The sequence below is a fragment of the Lissotriton vulgaris genome, chromosome 10, assembly GCF_964263255.1.
Source record: "Lissotriton vulgaris chromosome 10, aLisVul1.2, whole genome shotgun sequence".
Lineage (NCBI taxonomy): Eukaryota > Metazoa > Chordata > Amphibia > Caudata > Salamandridae > Lissotriton > Lissotriton vulgaris.
Genome location: NC_141698.1, coordinates 202,116,309 through 202,138,065, shown reverse-complemented (window position 1 = coordinate 202,138,065; position 21,757 = coordinate 202,116,309). Strand labels below are relative to the sequence as shown.

At 45.4% G+C, this 21,757-nt stretch overlaps 1 protein-coding gene across 1 annotated transcript in view; it reads left to right on the top strand.

The window, feature by feature from the left end:
* Window positions 1-21,454, top strand: part of LOC147684992 (villin-1-like) — a 382,427-nt gene extending 360,973 nt beyond the window's left edge. The window contains exons 19-20 of the mRNA XM_086940888.1: window positions 4,263-4,526; window positions 18,706-21,454. Of these exons, the coding sequence (XP_086797014.1) occupies window positions 4,263-4,526; window positions 18,706-18,819 (378 nt within the window). The 3' untranslated portion in view covers window positions 18,820-21,454. The remainder of the gene's footprint in view (window positions 1-4,262; window positions 4,527-18,705) is intronic.
* Window positions 21,455-21,757: the final 303 nt, after the last annotated feature.

Genomic DNA, 21,757 nt, shown 5'->3' with positions numbered 1-21,757 from the left:
CTGCACGCGGGGTGGGCTCCCACTGTAATTCAGAAGTCTGCAGTTCTCCGGGCTGCGGCGGTGCTTCCGGCAATCTTAACCCGCGGGGTGGGCACCTGCTGGGTTTCTGATTAGGCTGGCACGCGGGTGGGCATCGGCGGCAGTCAGTAGAGCGCGGCCACTACACGGGGTTGGTTCCCGCGGCGCAGTTAAATAAAACCAGTTCTTCCTGGTCCCACAGCGCTACTGGGCTATGAAGTATATCGCTTAACAGGCGCTAGGCAGCCCCACTAGCTTCAGGGGCCAAAGGCAGTGCTCCTCCTCTCCGGGGCAATCAGTACATCGTGACGCCCTCGTCAAGTGCCAGCTAGCAGGCAGGGCACAGTCCATCCAAGCGTAGCGCCCACCAAATATAACGCTCATGCAGGGCATGCAGATAGGGTCCCACAAGGCGCTAGGGTGCAGGCAGGGAGCACAGGCCAGTCCAACATAGCGCTCTCCTTCCTCAGGCACTAGTCAGCAGTCAGGGCCCAGGGGTAGCACTCATGAGGCGCTAGGTAGGAGAGCAGCAAGCACTACTGGGCCAGGTCAGCAGTCAGTGGGCACTCATCAGGACAGGGCGGTAGGTCCTAGAAACCATCCTCCTCTGTAACGTGGCACTCTTCCTGTACAGCAGCCTGAACTCCAGCAGCGGGCTCTCACTGGCCCTGTGGACAGTAGAGGGGTGCAGATGGGCTCAGGGGCCAGCACACAGGCCCATGTGGCGGCACCCCCTGGCAGCAGGTCCCCTCTCTCTCAGGTCCACGCTCTAACTGAGCACATGGTGGCACAGCCCCCCTACGTATACGCCCCTCACCCCACCTATCAGACAGTGCCAGAAGCTTCTAGAAGCCTCTGGGGAAACTGGTTCTAACTGGCTCAGGAAGAGGAGTAGAGCACCCTGGGTGCCAGGCTTTCCCTCCAAAAGCTGGGATGGCTGGGAACCGAACAACTAGACTGCTAACCCACCACAGTCAGGTGGCACCACACTCAGCCATAGCATCCATTTTAAAAGTGACATTTCACCAGGGTGCATTCTTATGATGGGGGATTTATAGGTGCGTACACCATTGCATCACATTTAACATGACATCTCACACCACACATGGCCTATACATTTCTCTACCATGGGGGGAGACGTCCTCAAATAGGGGGGTGCAAAGCGAAACCTTTCGGGAAAATGGGCCAAGTCCAATATTGATTTACTTCAGAGCGTGACTGGAGTACATTTACTACTGTACCTTTAGGGCTGTAATAACTTTAGAAGTGTAGCTTGTCAATAGCAATGGACTCACTCTTTTGTGGGTAAGTGCTTGTAGTAGTCTGGCCTTCCAGTAGATCCCTTCTTACTTTTCCCTAACAATCTCCCAATTAGCAGTAAGTATTCCACATTTTACTGGCCCTCTACTTGTCCCTTCCACATTTACTACTAAAGAATAGACTTACAAGTGTTGACATCTCAACACAGAAAAGATAGGAGAGGTGAAGAGGTGGAGGCAAAAATATCTGCACATAGGTTAGTGAACAGCATTTTTTACTACATGAGTAGTTTTACTGCAGTGCTACTTCAGATTTTACAAAAGGTAGTTTGTGAATGGACCCCATATATTTACCGAGAGATTATGAGCAGCAAGTACGTGAAGAACATAAAATGTGATAAAATGCATACTGTCTTTTTCGACTTCTAAAAAGCGTTTGTTTCAATCTAGCACACCAAGCTGACTATAGAACTATGGGAGGGTGAATTAGGATAGGACCAGTCCATCTCTATATGCCTCGGTCATCAGTAAGCTGAAGATAAACAAATTGTAAGCTGGGTCTTCAAACATGAAAAGAGAGGCATGCAATAGTGGAACCTTAGCCAGACTTTGTTTAACATGTATGCCAATGGCTTGCCATCACTGCAACCGGAATCTCTTGTCAATTGTGTATCCTTGAGGAAATTAAAGAATCTTTTCTCTTCAGAAAAAACATTAATTAACCAAACGCTCCAGCAGTGGTATTTTGAAGAGGGCAAGAAAATTAGTAATTTCTTAGCCTAGCCGGCAGACGAGCAATGGGAGATTTGCGATTCCTATATGAAAGATTAGTGCCCAGATTTAGAAAAAAAAGGCACACCAACCAAAATAGCTGCAGTGTGATGCGTGACAAAGAGAGAGCAGGAAAGCACCATATATACAGAGACATGGCTCTCTCTCCTCCCCTCTCCCTAGCTCCAGCAGACAGGAAGCCAAGTGCACACACACATCTTTGTGCCATAGTGCAAAGGTGTCAGTCTGAGTATAGCATAGGTTTTGTAGTGGAAGGGTGCCCTTCCTGCACAGTGCAGCACACATGCAAAGTTGGAAAAGAAAGGAGAAATGAAAACATTTCTCCTTTTGAAGTCTGTTTCAAGTGGCATTAGTTTTTGGTGCTATTGATAGTAGATAGGGTTTTGCATCAAAAACCATTGGTGGTAGCACAGGAACGCCCATGTACCACTCATGGAATGCCCCCTTGACACAGAGTAACACAAAGCTGTGCTTTCCGCTGGTTTGCATTAATTTTTCTTACAAACCAACGCAAATACCAATTTTCCTTGGTTTTGGAAATCCCCAAAAAGATTCTGCATCAGGTCTGCGTTAAAAAGTAAATCAAACCTGACGCAAAACTTTTATCTAAATCTTGGTGTAGATATCTTAATACAGATCTGGTAATACAGCAGATAAATGAAGTCATTCAGTTATTTTAAGTATTCTGTCTCAAGTTATATGAAGATCTATGACAAGAATATGATACAGTTAGACTTTCCGAAGATGTCAGGACGCAGTTGGATAGTAGACTTTTCTGAGGAAGAAATAAAAGATTATCAAAAACCTTCCTAAAGGAAAGTGTCCAAAGCTGTTGAAGAAGGAAGGATGTACCATAAAATATTCATGAAAGGGGAATGCCAAGATTCACTTGGGAAACTGGATGCTCACGGTTTTTCTTGAATCTGACAAGGATCCCCAGCATTGCAGCTCTTATCACCCAATCACTTAATTATGCAGCATCATTAAAATCTTAATGAAAATATATGTGAAATTCCCTTCAGAATAGCAACAAAATGAGTGCATCTAGTCCATTCTAGGTTTATTCCGAGGCACCAGTTACCTTTCATAGGATTGAGCAGATGGATTTTGCATCTATTTAAATGACCCCTTAATCTCCTTGACTTTATCATGCTTGATGTTGTAAAAGATTTTCAACTCCTGTGTTGAGAAAGTTTGTTGGCTTTCTGTCAGAGGATGACATTCCCATCCCGTTCATCATGGATACATGAATGCCTTTTATGAGCGGTTGAACATCCATCATCAACTGAAAAATCAAAGGGAAAATGGGGCCCTCACCCTCTGCCGTCCACACAGGAGATACCAACTTGAGACATGGCAAACCCCACACATTACAATGAGGAAGATAGGGATTTCCATTGGTGTCTAAAACACATGAGGAAAGGTGCCCATGGAGTTTATTTGGAAGGTCTGAGGAAATATTTTGTTTTAAATTTTCATTCTGTTCCTTCCATTTGAGTTCTAATCCAGCCTTTCTTCATTACTGCTTCACAAGCTCCTTTCATATAAAGGCTGATTGCCCAACGAGCTTCTGTCAGGAATTTTCATTGAATAACAACCCAGTTGATTGACGTTGAATGTGTTATGTTGCACCAGTGCGAATAGGAATATAGTGTTACTGCCAAATACTGCTACTATATGGCTTTGGCAATATATTATATTGGAGCATTTCTGCTGATGTGAAAGTACAGAAAGACTAGTGAATGAGAGTTAATGACCTAAATACACTTTAATAGTTTCTAGTCAGCACCTTGAACTCCCACAGTGAATGCCTTGGATCTTACCAGTCCCTCGTCCCATATATTCTCCTGATACCAACCCAAACAACCCCATCATGAACTGTCCTGTTGCTGTTAGGCATTGTGTGGTTTTGTGCAATTGGGAAATAGAGAATCTTCTGCAGGTCGAACCATGAGTCCCTAGATGAACCCCAGAGCCATGTGAGTAAGCTCACCTAACAAATGAAAAAATGGTGGGCTATGTCTGTTGTGGAAAAGTCGCAGAAATCTTGAAGTGAGATGTATATATAAGAACAAGTGAATAATCTAGTAAATACTATGGCACCAAACCATATTGCATGACATCAGGAAACACATTATGTGCCTTTCCATAACAATTCAGCATTCTAAACTCAATTTGTGTATTCCTCGATAGGACTTCCAAAATACTGACTTGAACAAAAAAAGTGCCAATAAGCCTATTAACCCAGTTGGACCAGCAAAGGTGAATGCAGCTCCTGAACCAGCACAGTCACCAGCATACAGAGGTCACAGCAATGGAGTTGAAGTCCATACCAATGGCAACCGTAATGCAATACCTCCACCAGAGACAAATGGTAATGAATGTTTTCCCAAAGACCTACTCATCAACAAAATATCAGAGGACCTCCCAGACGGAGTGGATCCAACAAGAAAGGAGGTAAAGAAGAATACACATTGTGTTGTGATATTTATTTTAAGTTGGATACATGCTGGGTGGTTAGCAGCAACTGTGCATTGTAAAAGATCTTTGCTGAATATTCGGTAAGTGGCTTACAGCAGTGCCCCAACAGTAACAGTCCCACACCAGTGGGGTTGTAGGAAGGTACTGAATTGCAAGAGCATCTCACCAACATTTTTTGTAGGGATTGAGAATCAGGTAGAGCTTGGGTGATGATGTTAGCTAGCCAGAATTCTGGTCTTCACCTAGCTGAAATCACTGTGGAGCAAAGAAGGAGATAGCTGGTACTTCAACTCACGAGGAGGTTGATAAATATATTGATCACTTTTGGGGGTAAGTACACTCAAAGGTACCTCTAACTCTGCCAATTATATGAGATCAACTACTAGAGTTGATCAAACTCTTTATAAATTACCAAGTCAAATATATACCTACAGGTTAAAATCATATTTAGCCAAAAAAAGGTGCCTTATAATTTACACACTATTGCAATCATGTTGATGTTTATGGAAAGATACAAAGAATGTGTTGAGAAAACATAACCTGTAATGGGGGTAGGGGTTGCAGTGCAGGTTTGAGGTGAGATGTGTGATCGGATTCCTTCGCTCAGATGTAGGAGAACTCCTTTCAAATTTTTTATTTTCTTTTCTGCCACCCAATCCTCTCATAGACATTAAAACTCAGAACAAGGGAGAGAGACGGCATACATTTGCAAAAAGACCCACTCTGCAGAGATCAGGATGTGACTCTTCCTCCTGTCTTCCCACTCTCAGAATATGGCTGGACCAGCTGATGAATCAATCTGTGCACGCCTCATTGTTGGTTGTGTTTTTTAGTCCTAGTAAGGCCCCACACACGACTGTCCATGTCACGTCCGTTGATCGCATGCATCTGGTCGGAGGAGCTGTGGAATATTTTCATTGAACCTGAGAACCTGGGATTGAGACCAGCCCTAGGCACTTGAATGAAAATTTTGTTTCTTAGCAAACCACTAATGCCCAGATTTACTAAGATTTTGCGTCAAGGTTGCACCACTTTTGTGGCACAGCCCTAATTCAAATCCAACTTTGGCATTTACTAAGCCATGCAAATTCGATTTGCCTGGTTTAATAAATACAAAGTAATGCAGTGCAGTGCAGTGCATAGTGCCGAGTAGGCGTTATATGGGTGGAGCTTGGGCATTCGTAGTCTACTTTCTCGGCAAGTAGGTATGACCTACTATCTGAATATCACTGGAGAAGCCTATGGCTTTCATCCATGCGTGGCGCCTGAGCACCACGCTTGCCCCAGTAAACTTTCTTCTTAGGCAGTCAGTGGTGTCTAGGCCTGAGCAGATTACTAGTTTAGCCACAGCCTACCTTCCTGAATAGTTTGAGGCAAGTATACCTGCAGGCCTTTTGTGACTGCGGGTAATATAACACCAACTATGTCCCAGAATTTGTGGTTAATGTCCAAGCAGGCAGCCCGGATGAAGGACCTCATTAATATGTTGTTTTTTACCTCCAAAGTGTGGAGGTGAAGGACTTCAGCAGCTCTCTTAATGGTTTTTGCAAACATTGTTCTTTTCTCCATTACTGGTCTAGGGGGTGGGGAAACCAACCCAGTATCCGGTGATGTGTCCAACTCATTGGCATTTTATAGGTCCATGTACTATTTATACTCACATTAGGGTGGGTCAAACTCTTCCCACTCAGTCCCACTGGCATGTCCATAGGGTTGACTCTGGTCAGAGTACGAACCATAAAGCTGATGTAGTGTCAGTGCCGGACTGCGTGTAAAAGTTATGGTGTCAATCTAAGAGATTAAGTATTGGCTGTGCCACATCATGATACACGTGCACCCTCAGTTGCAGTCAAGACGAATTCAGAGTCAGCACCAAGATAGGTTGTGGATCCTCTTTCAGCGCCAGAGGTGCTTTTACTAGCGTGAATGTTAAAGCTACCAGCACTCATTTTTTACACCGAACCCTAAGTCTGCACCAATGCAGATTTTGACACCAGTACTCAAAGTGGGTTCAAGGGGCAAGGACAACTCAGAGGACGAATCCACAGGCAGTAACACAACCGGGGGCTCCTGCAGAGCCTAATGGCCCTAAAGAATGCAAGTGGGAGGCCAGAGCATGCTGTAGATGTGCACGAAGGCCCATCTAAAGGCTTCAACCTGCTACAATGTCGCAGACGGTCCTGGGATCTTAGGGTGCTTTGGGGCAGAGTTGGAATCAAAGCCTCACAGAACAGTAGCGAAATCGGGAGACATGGTGATGCATGTGTACCTTCTTTGGAGAACAAGAGAGGTTGGAAGGGGCCGAGCCTCTGTTGGAATTCTGTGTTACTTTTGGGACTTACCCAAAAACTTTGACCGTGAACATCTGCTGCAGAAACGACTTCACATGGTGAGGACTCTGTAATTAGAACTGTCCATCGGAATAATAAGTTACATACCTTCAGTTGTATTCTGATAGATACACTTCCTAACTGCAGATTCTGCATCAGCCCGGCTGCATCTCCATTCTGTGAACTGGACTTTCACAAGTAATATGACCCAAATTGAGTTTTTGCACGCAGCTAATACAAACTAAATCTTGTCAGTCCTGCTGCGTGTTTGTGGGCGTGGACGTCACAGCTCAGGAGTGACGTTTATATGCAGCTCCATGTTTTCATGTATGGAGGCAGGACGAAGGCGTGTCAGAGTCCGATGGTGCCACCATTTAGCATGTAGGTGCACATCCATGAGCCTCATTTACGAGCCCCTTAGCGGCATGTGGTATCTTCCACCCTTTGTCCCCCCCCCGGCGGCTCCGGATGTAATTGAGCTGCTCGCAGTGGCATCACATAGAATGTCACCGCGACCAGCGTTCCAAGGCGAGCGCCGGGGACGACTGTGCGAGTTGACTGAGGAGTAAGGCTGTGGCTGAGGTCGTCAGGTTTACACCCATCTCAATAAATTAACCTGAGGTCATTTTCACTGGCGTCTGGATCTTTCTTTGACCGATATCACACTGGCGACGAGGGAAAGTTTGACCTGCGACCTCAACACGCTTGGGTAATAATAAAATTTGCAGAAGTGACAACTTCAGAAAGAAAAGCGGAACGGAAGCGGATGGTGTTTCAGCACGGCAGAATCGAGGGAAGAAATACTGTCCGTGGCAGTCGAAGGAAGAAGTATCGTCCGTGGCAGTCTCAAGCACAGTAAACACCGTGAATAAGCAGCCGATGATCGGAGGAGGAAGCTTCGTTACAGCAGCAAAACCAGTATAAGGTACGCCTGCTAGCTGCCCCTGGCGCGCTGTGTCTACACCCACTATTAGCGCATATGAGAGAAATAACATGCGGTTGGGGCCAGTGAGGCGGGTGAAGTGATTGGCGTGGCCGTTCCTCTGAGCAGTGAAACGAAGCGGCGGGCACATGGAATGAATACCAGCATCTGACAGGCGGCTGGAGTCAGTAAGGTGTGTCAGGGGATTTGGCTTGCTGGTATCTGCTGTGCAGTTAATTGAAGCGGCAGCGACATCGAGAAAATACCGGCATTCGTCTGCCAGCTGACTAATCTAGGCGCGCAGTCTCTTCCTTTCAAAACAGTATGACGAGGTGAGCGGAAGCGTAGGGATTGAACTATCTTGACCCAGGTCCTACTCGTCTGCTGTATAGCGCCAGGAGTAAAGTCATGATGTGCACTGTATGCCCTGATATGTCTGCGGAGTACTAATGTGACGAGGGTTCTGACAGGAAAGGACGATCTCTGGCAGGCAGACCTCGCGCCCACAATAAGCGATCACATCACCTTCAGAAAGAAGCCGTCAGCGTGCAAGAACTCTTTTCTATCCATCAGCGGTTTTGGTTGGATTCAGTGTGGAAGTGGCGGTTGGCATAAGCTGCGCACCACTTTGCTGGTTCGCACCATTGTGGATAATTAATTTTGTAACTTCCCCATTTTGCATGTGACTTTGACATTTTTACAAACCTGAACTTGTGTTGAACTGGACTCACAGGCCTGTGGCATTTTTGAACGGAGGAGTATTAGCAGTGTAATAAGCCTTGGTAGAACAAGACAAACGTAAATGTGGCCTCTCACTGTATAAATATAATCCCCTTTTGGACTGACATGCCCGCCACTGTACCTAAAAGCGCTAATAAGTGAAACAAAAGAGATGTGTGTTGGTTGATGCCCTGTATCTTACACCTCCAGTGCGGTTAGAACAGCATTTTGCCCCACCCTGTAAGCATTTGACTTGCTAGTTACCCTGTGTTTGGCATTCTGGTTTATATAACGCTCTGTGACACCACTCTTTGCACTGTCACCCACCCACCCTGTAGCCTAGCCATACTCTTGTGGTGGGGGTTCTCAGGTGTTTAGGCGCTCTATACTCTACACATTGCAGAGCGTAACTCCTCCACCCTTCTTCCTGACTAACCCAGGGGACCCTAGCATCCAATGGAAAAAATGGAAGAAAGTATTCTTGAATTATGCCACTGTATGCGGGCCAAACCTTGGACTGGAGAGGAAGGTAGCATTACTGGCATACTACTTAGGGGCAGAGGGGGAAGAAGTTCTTGATCATCTTCCAGACTTAGGGACGCAGGAAGCGAGGGGCCTCAATGAGCTAGAAGTAAGTCTGAAGAAACTAGATTTGCATTACCTTCCCAAGACGAGCACCATAATGGAGAGGTACCATTTTGGGAAGAGGGCACAGAAGGAGGGAGAATCTATTGAAGATTTTGTATCGGAGTTGAGGAAACTAGCTGCGACTTGTAAATTTGGTGGGGCAAGTGAAGAAAGGATCAGGGATCAATTTGTACTAGCTTGCAGAATGGAACGGGTACGTGAGGAGCTATGGCTTAAGGATGATCCGCCCTTAAGGGAGGTTTTGATTATAGCGAAACAAGTCGAGCACATGTTGCAATGCGTCAAAGAAATAAAGCAAGACACAGGGGAAAAAGGAAAGGACGAAAAGTTGTGAGCGAAGTGGCGACCGAATGTGAGGCAGTGTCTGTGATAAAAGGGCAGAAAACAACAGGTAGAGAACAGAAGGAGAACAGAGTGAGTGGATCATTCAAAGGCACCTGCTACAGATGTGGCAAGCAAGGGCATCTGGCCAATGACAAAGAGTGTCCCGCCCTGAGGTTCACATGTAACAAATGTGGAAAGAAAGGTCACTTTAAGCAATATTGTAAGAGTGGACAAGGGTTCAACAGACAGAGTAGAGACAGGACGAACATAGTCTGCGATGAAATTGTGATACAAGTCAACGAAAGTCAAGTCAAATGCCATAATGACACCATGTGTGAAGAAATTGTAGTGCAGGTTGATGAGGGTCAGGTTAACAGCCCTAAAGACACCATAAAAGTGGGAGGCACAGAGTTAGAGGCGCTGTTCGATTCCTGCTCTAGAATAACCATCATTAATGCTAGAGAATTCGCTTGTGTGTCCAAGGGGAAAATAATTCTGAGGAGAATGGATGTGAGACCTGGAGGATATGCTGGGAGCCCCATCTCCATGAAAGGGTACTTCTGGGACAAAATAGAATACAGAGACAGGTCAACTGTGTCCAAGGTATATGTGTCCACAGTCGGGGATAACATTTTGGGGTGGCAAGCGCAGAAGGAGCTGGGGGTCTATCTCAACCCCAATAGCAATCCCCAGATTTTGATACAGGAGATAATGCAACATAAGGAAGACATAGTGTCCGAGTTCGGAGAAGTATTCAGAGAAGAACTAGGATGTTTAAAGAACTACTGCCACAAAATAAAGTTGAAGGAAAACGCTAAGCCAGTCGTAGCCAAGGTCAGGAAGCTTCCAATTGCCATCCAAGAAGAGGTGAAATCTGAACTGGAGAAGTTATGCAAAGCAGGAGTCATCGAACCAGTGGAAGCGACGGAATGGTTGGCACCCATTGTGGCCGCAAAGAAAAAGGATGGGTCGGTTCGGCTCTGCATCGACCTGAGAGCACTTAACAGAGAGGTCGTGGTCGATCGATTTCCCCTTCCGAACATCACCCAGATGATGAGCATGCTAGAGGGGGCAAAAGTGTTTTCCACCCTCGACCTCACCTCTGCGTACTTCCAGATCAAACTGCACGAAGAGTCGCAAGAACTCACAGCGTTTGTGACACCCATGGGCGCGTACAAATTCAAAAGGATGCCTTTTGGATTAGTCTCGGCGGCTGTCGTGTTTCAGAGGCTCATGGGGAACATCTTGAAAGGCATCCCAGGCGTCGTGTGTTATCAGGACGATGTGCTGATATTCGCAAAGGACCATGAAGAGCATGATGTGAGGCTGAGACACGTGTTGGAAAGGTTCAGGTCGCAAGGTCTAATGCTTAAAAAAGAGAAGTGCGTTTTTGGCTGCGCAGAATTAGATTTTTTGGGACCCAAGGTGACAGCCGAAGGAATATGCCCTAAAGCCGAGCTCCAGAAGACCATTAGAAGCCTAAGGCCTCCCACAAGCAAAGATGAAATCAAATCGTTTATGGGAATGCTAGAGTTCTACGGGAAGTTCATACGGAACCTTGCAGGAAGGACACACGCCATCAGGCTGCTATTGAAGAAAGAAACGGAGTTCAACTGGAGTAAGGAGTGTCAGAGGGAGTTTGAAGATGTGAGGAGGGCACTGGCAGAAGCCCCCAGTTTGAAGTCCTACATACCTAACCGGGCGACAGTGGTCACCACCGATGCTAGCGCAAAAGGGCTGGGAGCAGTCCTCATGCAAATGGGCAAAGAGGGTGAGGAAACGATTGCGTTCGCCTCTAGATCACTTCAGAAGTCTGAAAACAACTACTCGGTGATCGAAAAAGAGGCTCTGGCAGTCTCCTGGGCACTGGGTAAATTCAGAGACTTCCTGTGGGGCACACAGTTTACTCTGCGCACTGACCACAAGCGGCTAGTGGAAGTCTTCAGCAAGAAGGGCCTGGATGCCATCTCCAGCAGGATTAGGCGGTGGGTGGTCAGTCTTCAGGAATACACCTTCTGCGTCGAGTATGTTCCGGGAGCACGTAACTTTGCAGCAGACTGTTTGTCAAGACTTGTAAATGAGGAGGAAACGAAAGAGGCTCATGACAGGACGGATGATGAAGCAGATGAACACCAGATGGAGAATGTCTGCGCTATCCAGAGAGCTTTAGGAGAAGAAACATGGAATAACGCTATGAAGGAGGATGGAATCTTGGAGGAGGTGTGCAAGAGAATAAAGGGCAAGTGGAAGCACGAAGACAAAAGGGAGGAGACTCTGCGGCCGTACTGGGTTGTCAAAGACGAGATGTCCATAGTCGATGAATGCCTGTTCAGGGGTACAAGACTAGTACCACCTGCATCAGAGAAAGCCTAGTTGTGATAGCCCATGAAGGCCACATGGGTATCACCAAGACGAAGCAAAGGCTGAGAGAGAGCTATTGGTGGCCAAACATGGACCTTGCAATTGAGAGGAAAATTAGGGACTGCATTCCGTGCAGCAACAGTGACAAAATCTTGAAGCAGATGACGCTGCCAATGGTATGCAGGCCGCCACCCTCAGGACCCTGGGAGGAATTGGCACTGGACATTGTGGGTCCATTGACAGGAGAAGTGCGCACGCCGTACATTCTGGTGCTCATGGACATGTATTCCAGGTGGCCTGAGGTGAGACTAGTGAGCGAGGTCACGACGAAGGTTGTCATCGAGTTCATGCAAGAATTATTTGTCAGAGAAGGGCTACCCTGCAGCTTACTTACAGACAATGGGGTGCAATTGTGTTCCAGAGAGATGGAAGACTTCCTGGAGGGGAGAGGTATCACTCACAAACGGTGTGCTCTGTATCACCCCGAGACCAACGGCATGATCGAGCGTTTCAATAAAACCCTAAAGGAAAGCATCCAACTAGCGAAAGCCAGTGGAATAAGCTGGAAGGAAGAAATATGGAGACGAGTGGAAGCATACAGGTTCACCCCACACCAAACGACGGGAGTCACCCCCTTCGAGTTGCTCCGGGCAAGAGTACCCAACACCAAACTGTCCCCAGGATGGATGGGGTGGCACAAAGGATGGTCGGATCACTCAAAGGAAGCGAAAAGCCAAGAAAAACAAAAGGGTGTCATGATAGAAAGGAAGGAAAGGTACGACAGGCTTAAATCAACACGAGAGGCCGAGTTCAAAGTTGGAGATACCATCAAGATCAGGACACCTACTGGTAGAGCAAGTTGGTCAGGTTACAGTAGTCCCACCAAGATCACTAAACTATTCAAGAATGCTGTGAAGACTCAAGAGGGGAAAATCTGGAACCTGGGAAGAGTAGTGAGGTTTCACCCACCCGGGCATGACGCAGATAGTGAAGGAGAGGGAAAAAGTGATGTGGGAGGGAGCAATCGTGCAAACACTAGAAAGCCGTTGTCGGTCTCCCACCCAGAGGGTAGGTCTAGCAGGAGAGTGACCAGACCCCCAAGACATTTGGATCAATATGTTATGATGTAACTTTCTGCTTGTTATTGTTCTTCTGTTCATTCTTCGGTTTCATTCCGCAGGGGAGGGGGATGTGTGGTATCTTCCACCCTTTGTCCCCCCCCGGCGGCTCCGCATGTAATGGAGCTGCTCGCGGTGAGATCACATAGAATGTCACCGCGACCCGCGTTCCAAGGCGAGCGCCGGGGACGACTGTGCGAGTTGACTGAGGAGTAAGGCTGTGGCTGAGGCCGTCAGGTTGACACCCATCTCAATAAATTAACCTGAGGTCATTTTCACTGGCGTCTGGATCTTTCTTTGACCGATATCACACGGCACTTTTGCGCCGCCGGAGCATCACTTCCTTGACACTGCGATGGCGCAATGTGCCCCAGCATAATTACATGACCACGCAAAGCCACCTTGCGTGGCTTTTCTTTGGCTTGTAATTATGCACCCCTTTCACGCAGAACACTGCGTCAAAGAAGCGTTCCATGGGTGTTGCTGTTGGTGTTGGCACGTAACACCCACGGAATCTGAAGCATTGCCAGATTTACGAGGAACTGTAAACCTGGGATGCATCAGATTCTAACGCCACCACAGGGGTTGCCATTGACGAGGCACAACGAGGAGAAATATCCTTATTTCTCCTCGTTTTTTCCACTATGTGTGCTGTATTTCGCACACAGACAGAGGAAAAACCTCTTGGGATTGCTTTGGGCAGGAAGGAGTCCTTTCCTGCTCAAAAACAACCACCCCTACAATGCAGACACCCTTGCACGATGGCACAAAGGTGCCTGCGTTGACACATGGCAGCCCATTGTGTGCCAGTGCAGGGGAAAAGGACTGGAACGTGCCGTATCTCACAGATACGGTGCATTCCTGCCATTTTCCTTAGACGGCAGGCAACGATGCAAGATTCCTGGCGGCACTGCCCAGCACCAAAACCTCCTAAATGAGGCCCCTAGTTTGGTCCCCATGGAGATTGCCAGGTGAGAAATATGCAGTTAGACATAGTATCCATCAAAAAGAGCGTTACCAAAGGTAAGTAATATATTTTTAACTATCGTAGTGTATAAACTTAGAACTAACTGCATCACCAAGCCAGAATGAAGATAAAAGACATTTTATTCAAGAGAAAGAAGACGTGCACAGGGGCTTTGAATTCCATTAACAGAATCAGTAAGAAGAAGTACAAGAGAGGTATATATAGCAGAAAACCACAATATTTATTAATTCCATACGTCATACTTGGCACATTCTCTGCAGTTTGTGAAGACATACACTTTCGGTAGTTGGTATGGACATACATCCCAGACACAAAAATACACTGATGGCAGTGAGTGTTATTTAGTCTGCCTTTCTGCTTGTGACAGAAGTGCAGATATATTGTAGTTTCTAGTTTCCTACAATGTATCCACTTAAAAGCAAGCTATTTGCTGTGGAACTACCCCACTTGTGACAGCTTTAGGCACATTTCCCAGAAGATTAAGGGGACCATAACAATCCCTCTCACACGGATAGCATGATTTCAACTAATAATATTTTAAACCTGTTTTTATGTAGTGCCTTTTTTGCAGTGCTGCCATGTCTAAGAACCCAAAATACCAGATGTTAACAGTGCTCCCTTCGCTGGCATCCTAATAATTGCAGGTGGAGTTGATGTTTCTGGAATTCAGACTTGTGACCTGAAGACCCCATCAGTTGTCAACAGCAACCATGTAACTCACTGAGCCATCTTATCAAATACTGTATTCTGTGAGTTGTGGTTCAGTTGAACACCGGTATCCAATGTGTACCCCAGAAGGCCAGCCCAGTGCCGGATTAAGCATTTGAAATCATGGTATGTTGTCATGAGGCCCGTTGGAACATTGTCATCTTCCCAAAGTTAGCATGAGCACGCTGCAGATTGTCTGCTGCTTTGCACACGTTACTATATGTGCTTATTTTGCAAATCCTTATTTTGAAATTTTCACATGAGAACACATTGTTTTGTTCACTCTTAGCAGGTTCCTGGGATTTAGTCAGAACATTGCGAACAAGGCTGAACAACAATGCCCCTTGTTATTCTGTTCTGGTCAGGCCCTAAGCACCTATACAAAACATACAGATTCAGCTGTTGTTTGGGAATACGTACTTTGGTCTTATTGGAATACACGGATAGGTAGCACACACTTGGAGAAGGACCTTTCCAGGGAGAAGAGCATGACAGCACCTATGATGTAAAATATCGTCTATAACACCCAGAGATCTTCTAATACAAAATCATCTTGGGGCATATCATCAAGGTGGCGCAGTAAAATTATCGCGGCTTTTGCGTACGTTTTCGGCCATAAAGCGGCAATAATTTTATCGCCTTATCAGCAAGGTCACGCTATCGCTTGAATCCTTGCCTTAGCGCACTTACTCTTAACAAGGAAATCACTAACCTGCTTAGCGATGAACAAAGGTTTCTGTAGCCTGCTTTTAATCTGATTTAGCCATGTAATCCAATGGGAGGTGGATTAAATGGCTTAGTCCACCGTGCCCTATCAGCAAGGTATCGCCTGTCGCAGTGCGATTATCGCCGGTTTTCCATCAATAATTGCACTGTTTTGTAGCTAACGCTTGTATTTTATCGCTTTGGAGATATGCGTTGCTGATAGCATGCTATCTCCGCGATAGAATCCAGCAATAGCCGGCGATAATTATCCTAGCGCTAAGTGTGCTTCACGATAAATTTTCGCAGGTTGTTGCTGATATGCCCCCCTGTGTCTGTGCAAGGGGAGGAAGGTTAGCTTACTCTGTCCTTCACTATGACAGCTCCTTTTATGATCTACGGATTACTTGCTATGCTGATCGTATTTGTGTTATGCCTTTTTCTGCTTATTGTGGCACGTATATATAGAGTGTCGGCGCCGTGGTTCTCTGCTACATTGGCTGGCAAGAGAAGGCATTGCAAGAGGCTGGAGAGAATTTGGCGGAGGCAGTATGATATATCTGCCAAGCAGTCTTATAGAGAAGCAGTGAAGGAGTATCATAAGGAAATCATTGCAGAGAAAAAATCCTTTTTAGCTAAAAGGATTGAGGAAGCAGATAACTCCTGCAAAGAGATCTTTAAGATTGTTAAAGATTTTATCTCTCCCTCCTGCTGCACTCCTACGTCTGTCTTCTCGGAACCATGGATCACGGAGCTTGCAGCATTCTTCACTACTAAAATTCGTACCATCCAGTCGGCCTTGCAAGGAGCCCATAACATCTCGGTTTCGGGATCCGGGGCTGACGGCTCTCTTAATCCCAGGATACATTCATCTGTATCGGACACGCATACCCCGGGTCCTATTCTTGACTGCTTCCCTGCTTTAGAGCTTCAGGCCTCGCTTGACCTCTTATCCAACTTGAAATCTGGCTCTCCATCTGACCCTTGCCCTGCCAAGTATCTTGCGACTTTGGCACCTGCTCTCAACCCTATCATCAACCCTATTATCAACTTATCCCTGAGCGCGGGCAAAGTCCCCTCATCTTGGAAACAGGCCCTAGTCCTTCCCCTGATTAAAAAACCAAATGCAGATGCCAAATTGCATTCCAACTATAGGCCAATCTCGTTGCTGCCCGCTTTGGCCAAATTAGCGGAAAAGCATGTGCACACCACCTTAACCAACTATCTAGAGGTTAATTCCTTATTACATCAGTCACAGTCGGGGTTCAGATCTAACCTGAGTACTGAAACTGCTCTACTCGAGGTGACCGAGGCTGTGAAGGAAACTCTGGACAGGGGTGGAAAGGCCTTGCTCATTATGCTAGATCTGTCGGCGGCCTTCGACACCGTCCCCCATGACCTTCTCCTTACAAGACTCTGGGAGATTGGTCTAAGGGGAACGGTGTTCGAATGGTTTCAATCTTTCTTGGCCGACCGCAGACAAACGATCTGGGCCCCTCCTTTCTCCGCCCTGATGCCGCAGCTTGAGGTGGGGGTTCCGCAGGGCTCCATACTCAGCCCCTCCCTTTTTAACATCTTCATGACATCATTGGCGGCACGTGTGGAGGAGCTAGGGGCCCAGATCGTATCCTATGCGGATGACACACAGCTCCTGTTCACGTGTGACAAGGGCTGTGACTTCGACGGGGCGGCCATCCGGAAGTGCCTGGAGTTTGTGTTTGATTGGTTCGGGAAAAGCGGCCTCAAATGCAACTCGGACAAATCCGAGATATTGTTTTTTGGCTGTCCTGCCGACCCGAGATGGAAGCTTTGGTGGCCTTCGGCCATGTTCCCCCCGGCCAGCGATTCTGTTACAGCAAAGAATCTGGGCATGCTGGTCGATAACACCCTCTCCTTCAAAGCCCAGGTAGCTGGCCTGACAGGGAAGTGCTTCGCCATCTTAAGGATGTTGAGAAAGTTTCTGCCGTACCTATCTTTGGAACACAAGAAGATAACAGTGCAGGCCCTGATAGGCTCTCGCCTAGACTATGCCAACATCCTTTACTTGGGTCTTCCTGAATATCTGCTGACCCGTCTGCAGATAGTCCAAAATTCGGCAGCCAGGGTAATCTTTGGCCTTACCAGAAGAGCCAGGGCGAGCAATCTCCTTGCCACTCTGCACTGGCAAGGAGACAAGCGCATCTCATTTAAGACCTTAACTACAGCTTTTAAGGCGCTTCACAATCTCGGCGCTGGCTATTTGCAGAGAAGGGTCAATTTCTATCTTCCATCTAGACCCTTGAGGTCTGCTGCCCAGGCCTATGCCATGGTGCCGGTAGTGAGACGTGTTAGCTGTGGAGGTCGCTCCTTTAGCTACCTTGCCCCCCGTCTTTGGAACACTCTGCCCCTGATGCTGCGAACGTGCCCTAATTTGTCTGCCTTTAGAAAAGGACTTAAAACTTATCTCTTTGTTCTGTAAGTTGTTCCTTGGATTTCTAGTACCGTTTGGCTGTCCTGTTGGTTGCTGGTATTTTGTGAAGAGGATCTATAGCGCCGGGACGCTTTTGGAGCAGCTGAGCGCTCTACAAAACACCCAGTAACATAACATAAGATAACATAACGTATACTGCATAATACAGGACATTAGTTAAAATAAACATTTTAAACTTGTTTGTGTCTCTGTCAGATAATGGGCTTGATAATATGCCCTTGTGAATTCCCATAGAAGCCCAGGTTCTGGTGTTAACCTGGCCTTCTATGGGGAGAATTACAATGGTGCAAGCGAAAGGGTGTGTGTCTTGTAACTGTGATTCCTGTGAGAGTCCGGAGTGTTGTGTTCTGTGGTGTCTAATCACTTGTTCCTCTGCAAGTGAGTAGAAGGGCAAGTGAGACACTATAGCCAGTTGGTCCTGGGCTTATAGGTACTAAGGTGGTAGGATGACTCCATCCCTATATACCAAGGTCCCATATTCCTACGCATAGTTCTGTATTTGTGCAGAATCCCTGCAACAATGTAAATTTATTTTACTAGCATATCTGGAAATCTGGCATGTATCCAGTCTTCTTGGACTAATATTAGACACGCTTGAGCTAGACAAGTTAAACAAACATGCCAGCACGAAATGTAAAAGTAAATCTTAGGACTTGAAATAGCTTCCCCGGATGAACGACTGCCACGTGGTTGCACTTCCCCCAAAAAGTATGTACTATTCTCAAAAGCTGAGTTTCTGTAGTTTCATTGTAGAGCAACATAGTTCCAAACACCAATGTCTTGTTGAAATAATGAAGTGACTTTGTGCCCTCGCCCTTAATTTATGTTGGAATTTGACCTGATTTGTCTCCTTTGTTTCTTCAGATGTATCTCTCTGAGGCAGACTTTGCCATCATCATGGGGATGTCTAAGGCCGAATTCTGCGCCTTGCCCAAATGGAAGCAGCAAACATTGAAAAAGCAGCATGGATTGTTTTGAGCAAAAGAAAAAAGGCAGTACAGATGACTAGAAGAAGAAGCACAGCATGGTTTCAAAGAGACTACCCGTACATTCCTGATAATACAGGGCAGACGAACATAATTAAAGGCATTACAGGAGGGTGTTCAAAGGTGCACACTTGGGTTTAACATTGCAAACGTATTTCCAAACGCACCCTCTGCTTCAGCTTGAAGCAAATGCTATCCAGAGTTAGAAAATACAGGTGCAACATGGCAAACGTTCAAAAGGTTCTCTACTGTGAAAACTTTAAAAAGTCATATTTTCACCAATATTGTGCCTTTGACTCTGATCAATGTCATGTTTTGGGGTGTTTGCCTCCTGGCTTCTGCAGGCCTGCTGCACTGTTCTGAGGTGCAAAAGATTTCTCAGCAAAGTATTTTATTTGGTGGTGGCCATTGGCGTTCTAGGTCTGTTAGGAACAAGCTACCTGGCCTATCACAGTGAAGAGTTTCTAGCTTCCCCCGGTTGAGTGGCCCCTCGGCCAGAGGATTATGTGCAACAGTGTCTCAAAATTAAGTGTGACGAGGCAGAAGGTTAGAGGTTTCAAGAGCCGTCACTTTTGAAGGGTCGTGCCATAGTCAACTGTTTTATTTCAGGCAGTATATAGGGTTTATTTTAAAATTTGAAATATTGGTGTGGCCTGCAAGTCTGCTATGAGTGTGCAAAACTTGCAGTGTAGGTAGATTTTTTCATTCGAGCACACATGATCAGTTGTTAGTTTTTATGCAACTTAACATCATTGAAGCTAGGAACCTGTGACCAGATGTTGAGTTCTGGGTTACCTTTTATACCTAGCAATGACAGTGTGCGCTCTTGCAGTCTCTATGGGATTTTCTGTTGCAAAGTTTTCATGCTGAGAGCTTTTTATTCCTTCCCTACAAAACCTCAATAAAGGCCACTAGGCCTTGTTTAGCTTTCATAACAGCATATGGCCTCCATACATCACAGGGTTCCAATCTGATGTAAATTTCTATCAGGGCACATGTGCTGTATTTAGCCTTTAATAACTAGTTCATCAACACACCAAACAGGTCAGGTCTCACCGATGCTTAAGATGTAGTTAATATAATTGTATTGTGGAAAATCGATGCAATAATATTGTCGCACACTAATATCGTAGACAAAATATCTAGGGACAAAATATCGCTAGGTAAGTTTATATAGGGAATTATATTCTTTATTCCATATCGAAGCACCTTGAAGATATATATCTGTCTTTAAGGTACATGTATGTGAAATTAGGTATAGAAAGTCTATACATACTTACTATTCGATATATTGTCTCCCAGTATTGTGTTCATGATTAGTGTACCATGATATCTTGTATTTGATTTTCAAGATCCACATTCTCAATAAATGATTAAAGTAATTGTGACCATTTTTATGAAATTGGGGCCATACTATCAAGAAATATTATGCCCTTGGGAATTCACAAGGGCATATTATCAAACCCATTATCGCCGCTTTAGCGACAGTTTCCTGCTGATAAAAGCGGTGATGATGTATCGCCCTTTCTTGATAATATGGCCCTAGGTTCGACCTAATTGTAGAATTGGGGTGCCTACTGGCACCTCAATTCACAAAATCTGAGTTAGAAGTTGATACATGTTTCGTGTTTTGCGTGCTTGCATTTTCTGTTGCTTTGGCCAATTTAAATGTATACATTAGCTAGAAACAAAATGGCTGCCTTCAAAACAGGACAAAGGTATTTCAGGGAGAAAAGAATTGTACAAGTAGCTGCTATTTGTTCTACGCCAAGCCTTAGGGGGCACATTGTATGCACCTGACACAGATGCTCATATCCTAAGACACAGGACCTTGAGACATGATTTATAAATGTTAGATTTTATACCTAGTAATGACAGTTTGACTGCAACACACTATGCCTTCTGCTGTTCAGTTTTCGCCATTTGTTAACTCTTGTATGCTAATAACTTGCTACCATTGTGAATTGGCGTTGGAAAATAGTTACATTTCTCCTTATGTTTTCATATTTAAAGGACAGAGTTTTATTTGTTAAAGTGCGCTTCTGTGGGAAATCTAGGGCCTTCTTTTGAGAACCCATTCCATGTTTAAAAACGAAATCTGCACCTCATGTTTCAGCCAAGGAGACTCAGCTTTGATTTTTTTTGGCAAAACGTTCAATAATAAAGTGTATTATTCTGCATACACCTCCTATTCCTCACCCCCCCACCCGTCCGTCCGTCATTTTGTGAAACACTCCTGAACAGAGACAGTCTAGGACATTCTGTATTTTTTTTTTTTTTGCATAGTTCCAAAAGGGCCAAACTTTATTTACTTTTAACTGATTTTACAAAATACAAGTCAAAAGAACTTTGGAAATTAGCAAGAAGCGGAGGGCATGTATGTTTTATTTTTATTATATGTTGTTATTGTGCCATGAAGAATCTATCAACCATTTCTTGATTGCCAATAACCTGATTTGTGCTTGGCGAACTTGAAAAAAATACATTTATAATCTAAATTTGACTACCTAAATTTTTTTTTAGCCAAATGCCTCTTTTCAGTAGAATTTCCTATTCTAACATCAAGACCTGAAAGATGAAATATGTATAAAGTGGTTTAGTGAATAAATATAATTACAACATTGAAATTGTGTTGGTGGTTTGAGAACAAGTAAGTTTGTCTTTATTTCTGCAGACACAACCACAATTAAACAAACACATCTGAACGACAAAGTACCAACTAACGATAATGTGAAGGTTTTGGTGGTTACCTTGCTGTCCCAAGATATGAGTGGAAAAATGAACAATCATTGGCAAAGCCAATAGGTCTGGCTTTATGGAACTAACACAGGCAAACAGCATTTTTCATGCCTTTATTTGCAAGTATTCATAAAAACCAGACTCATTGGCTTTACCAATGCTTGTTTTGTTTCTGTATAACATGCAGTGAA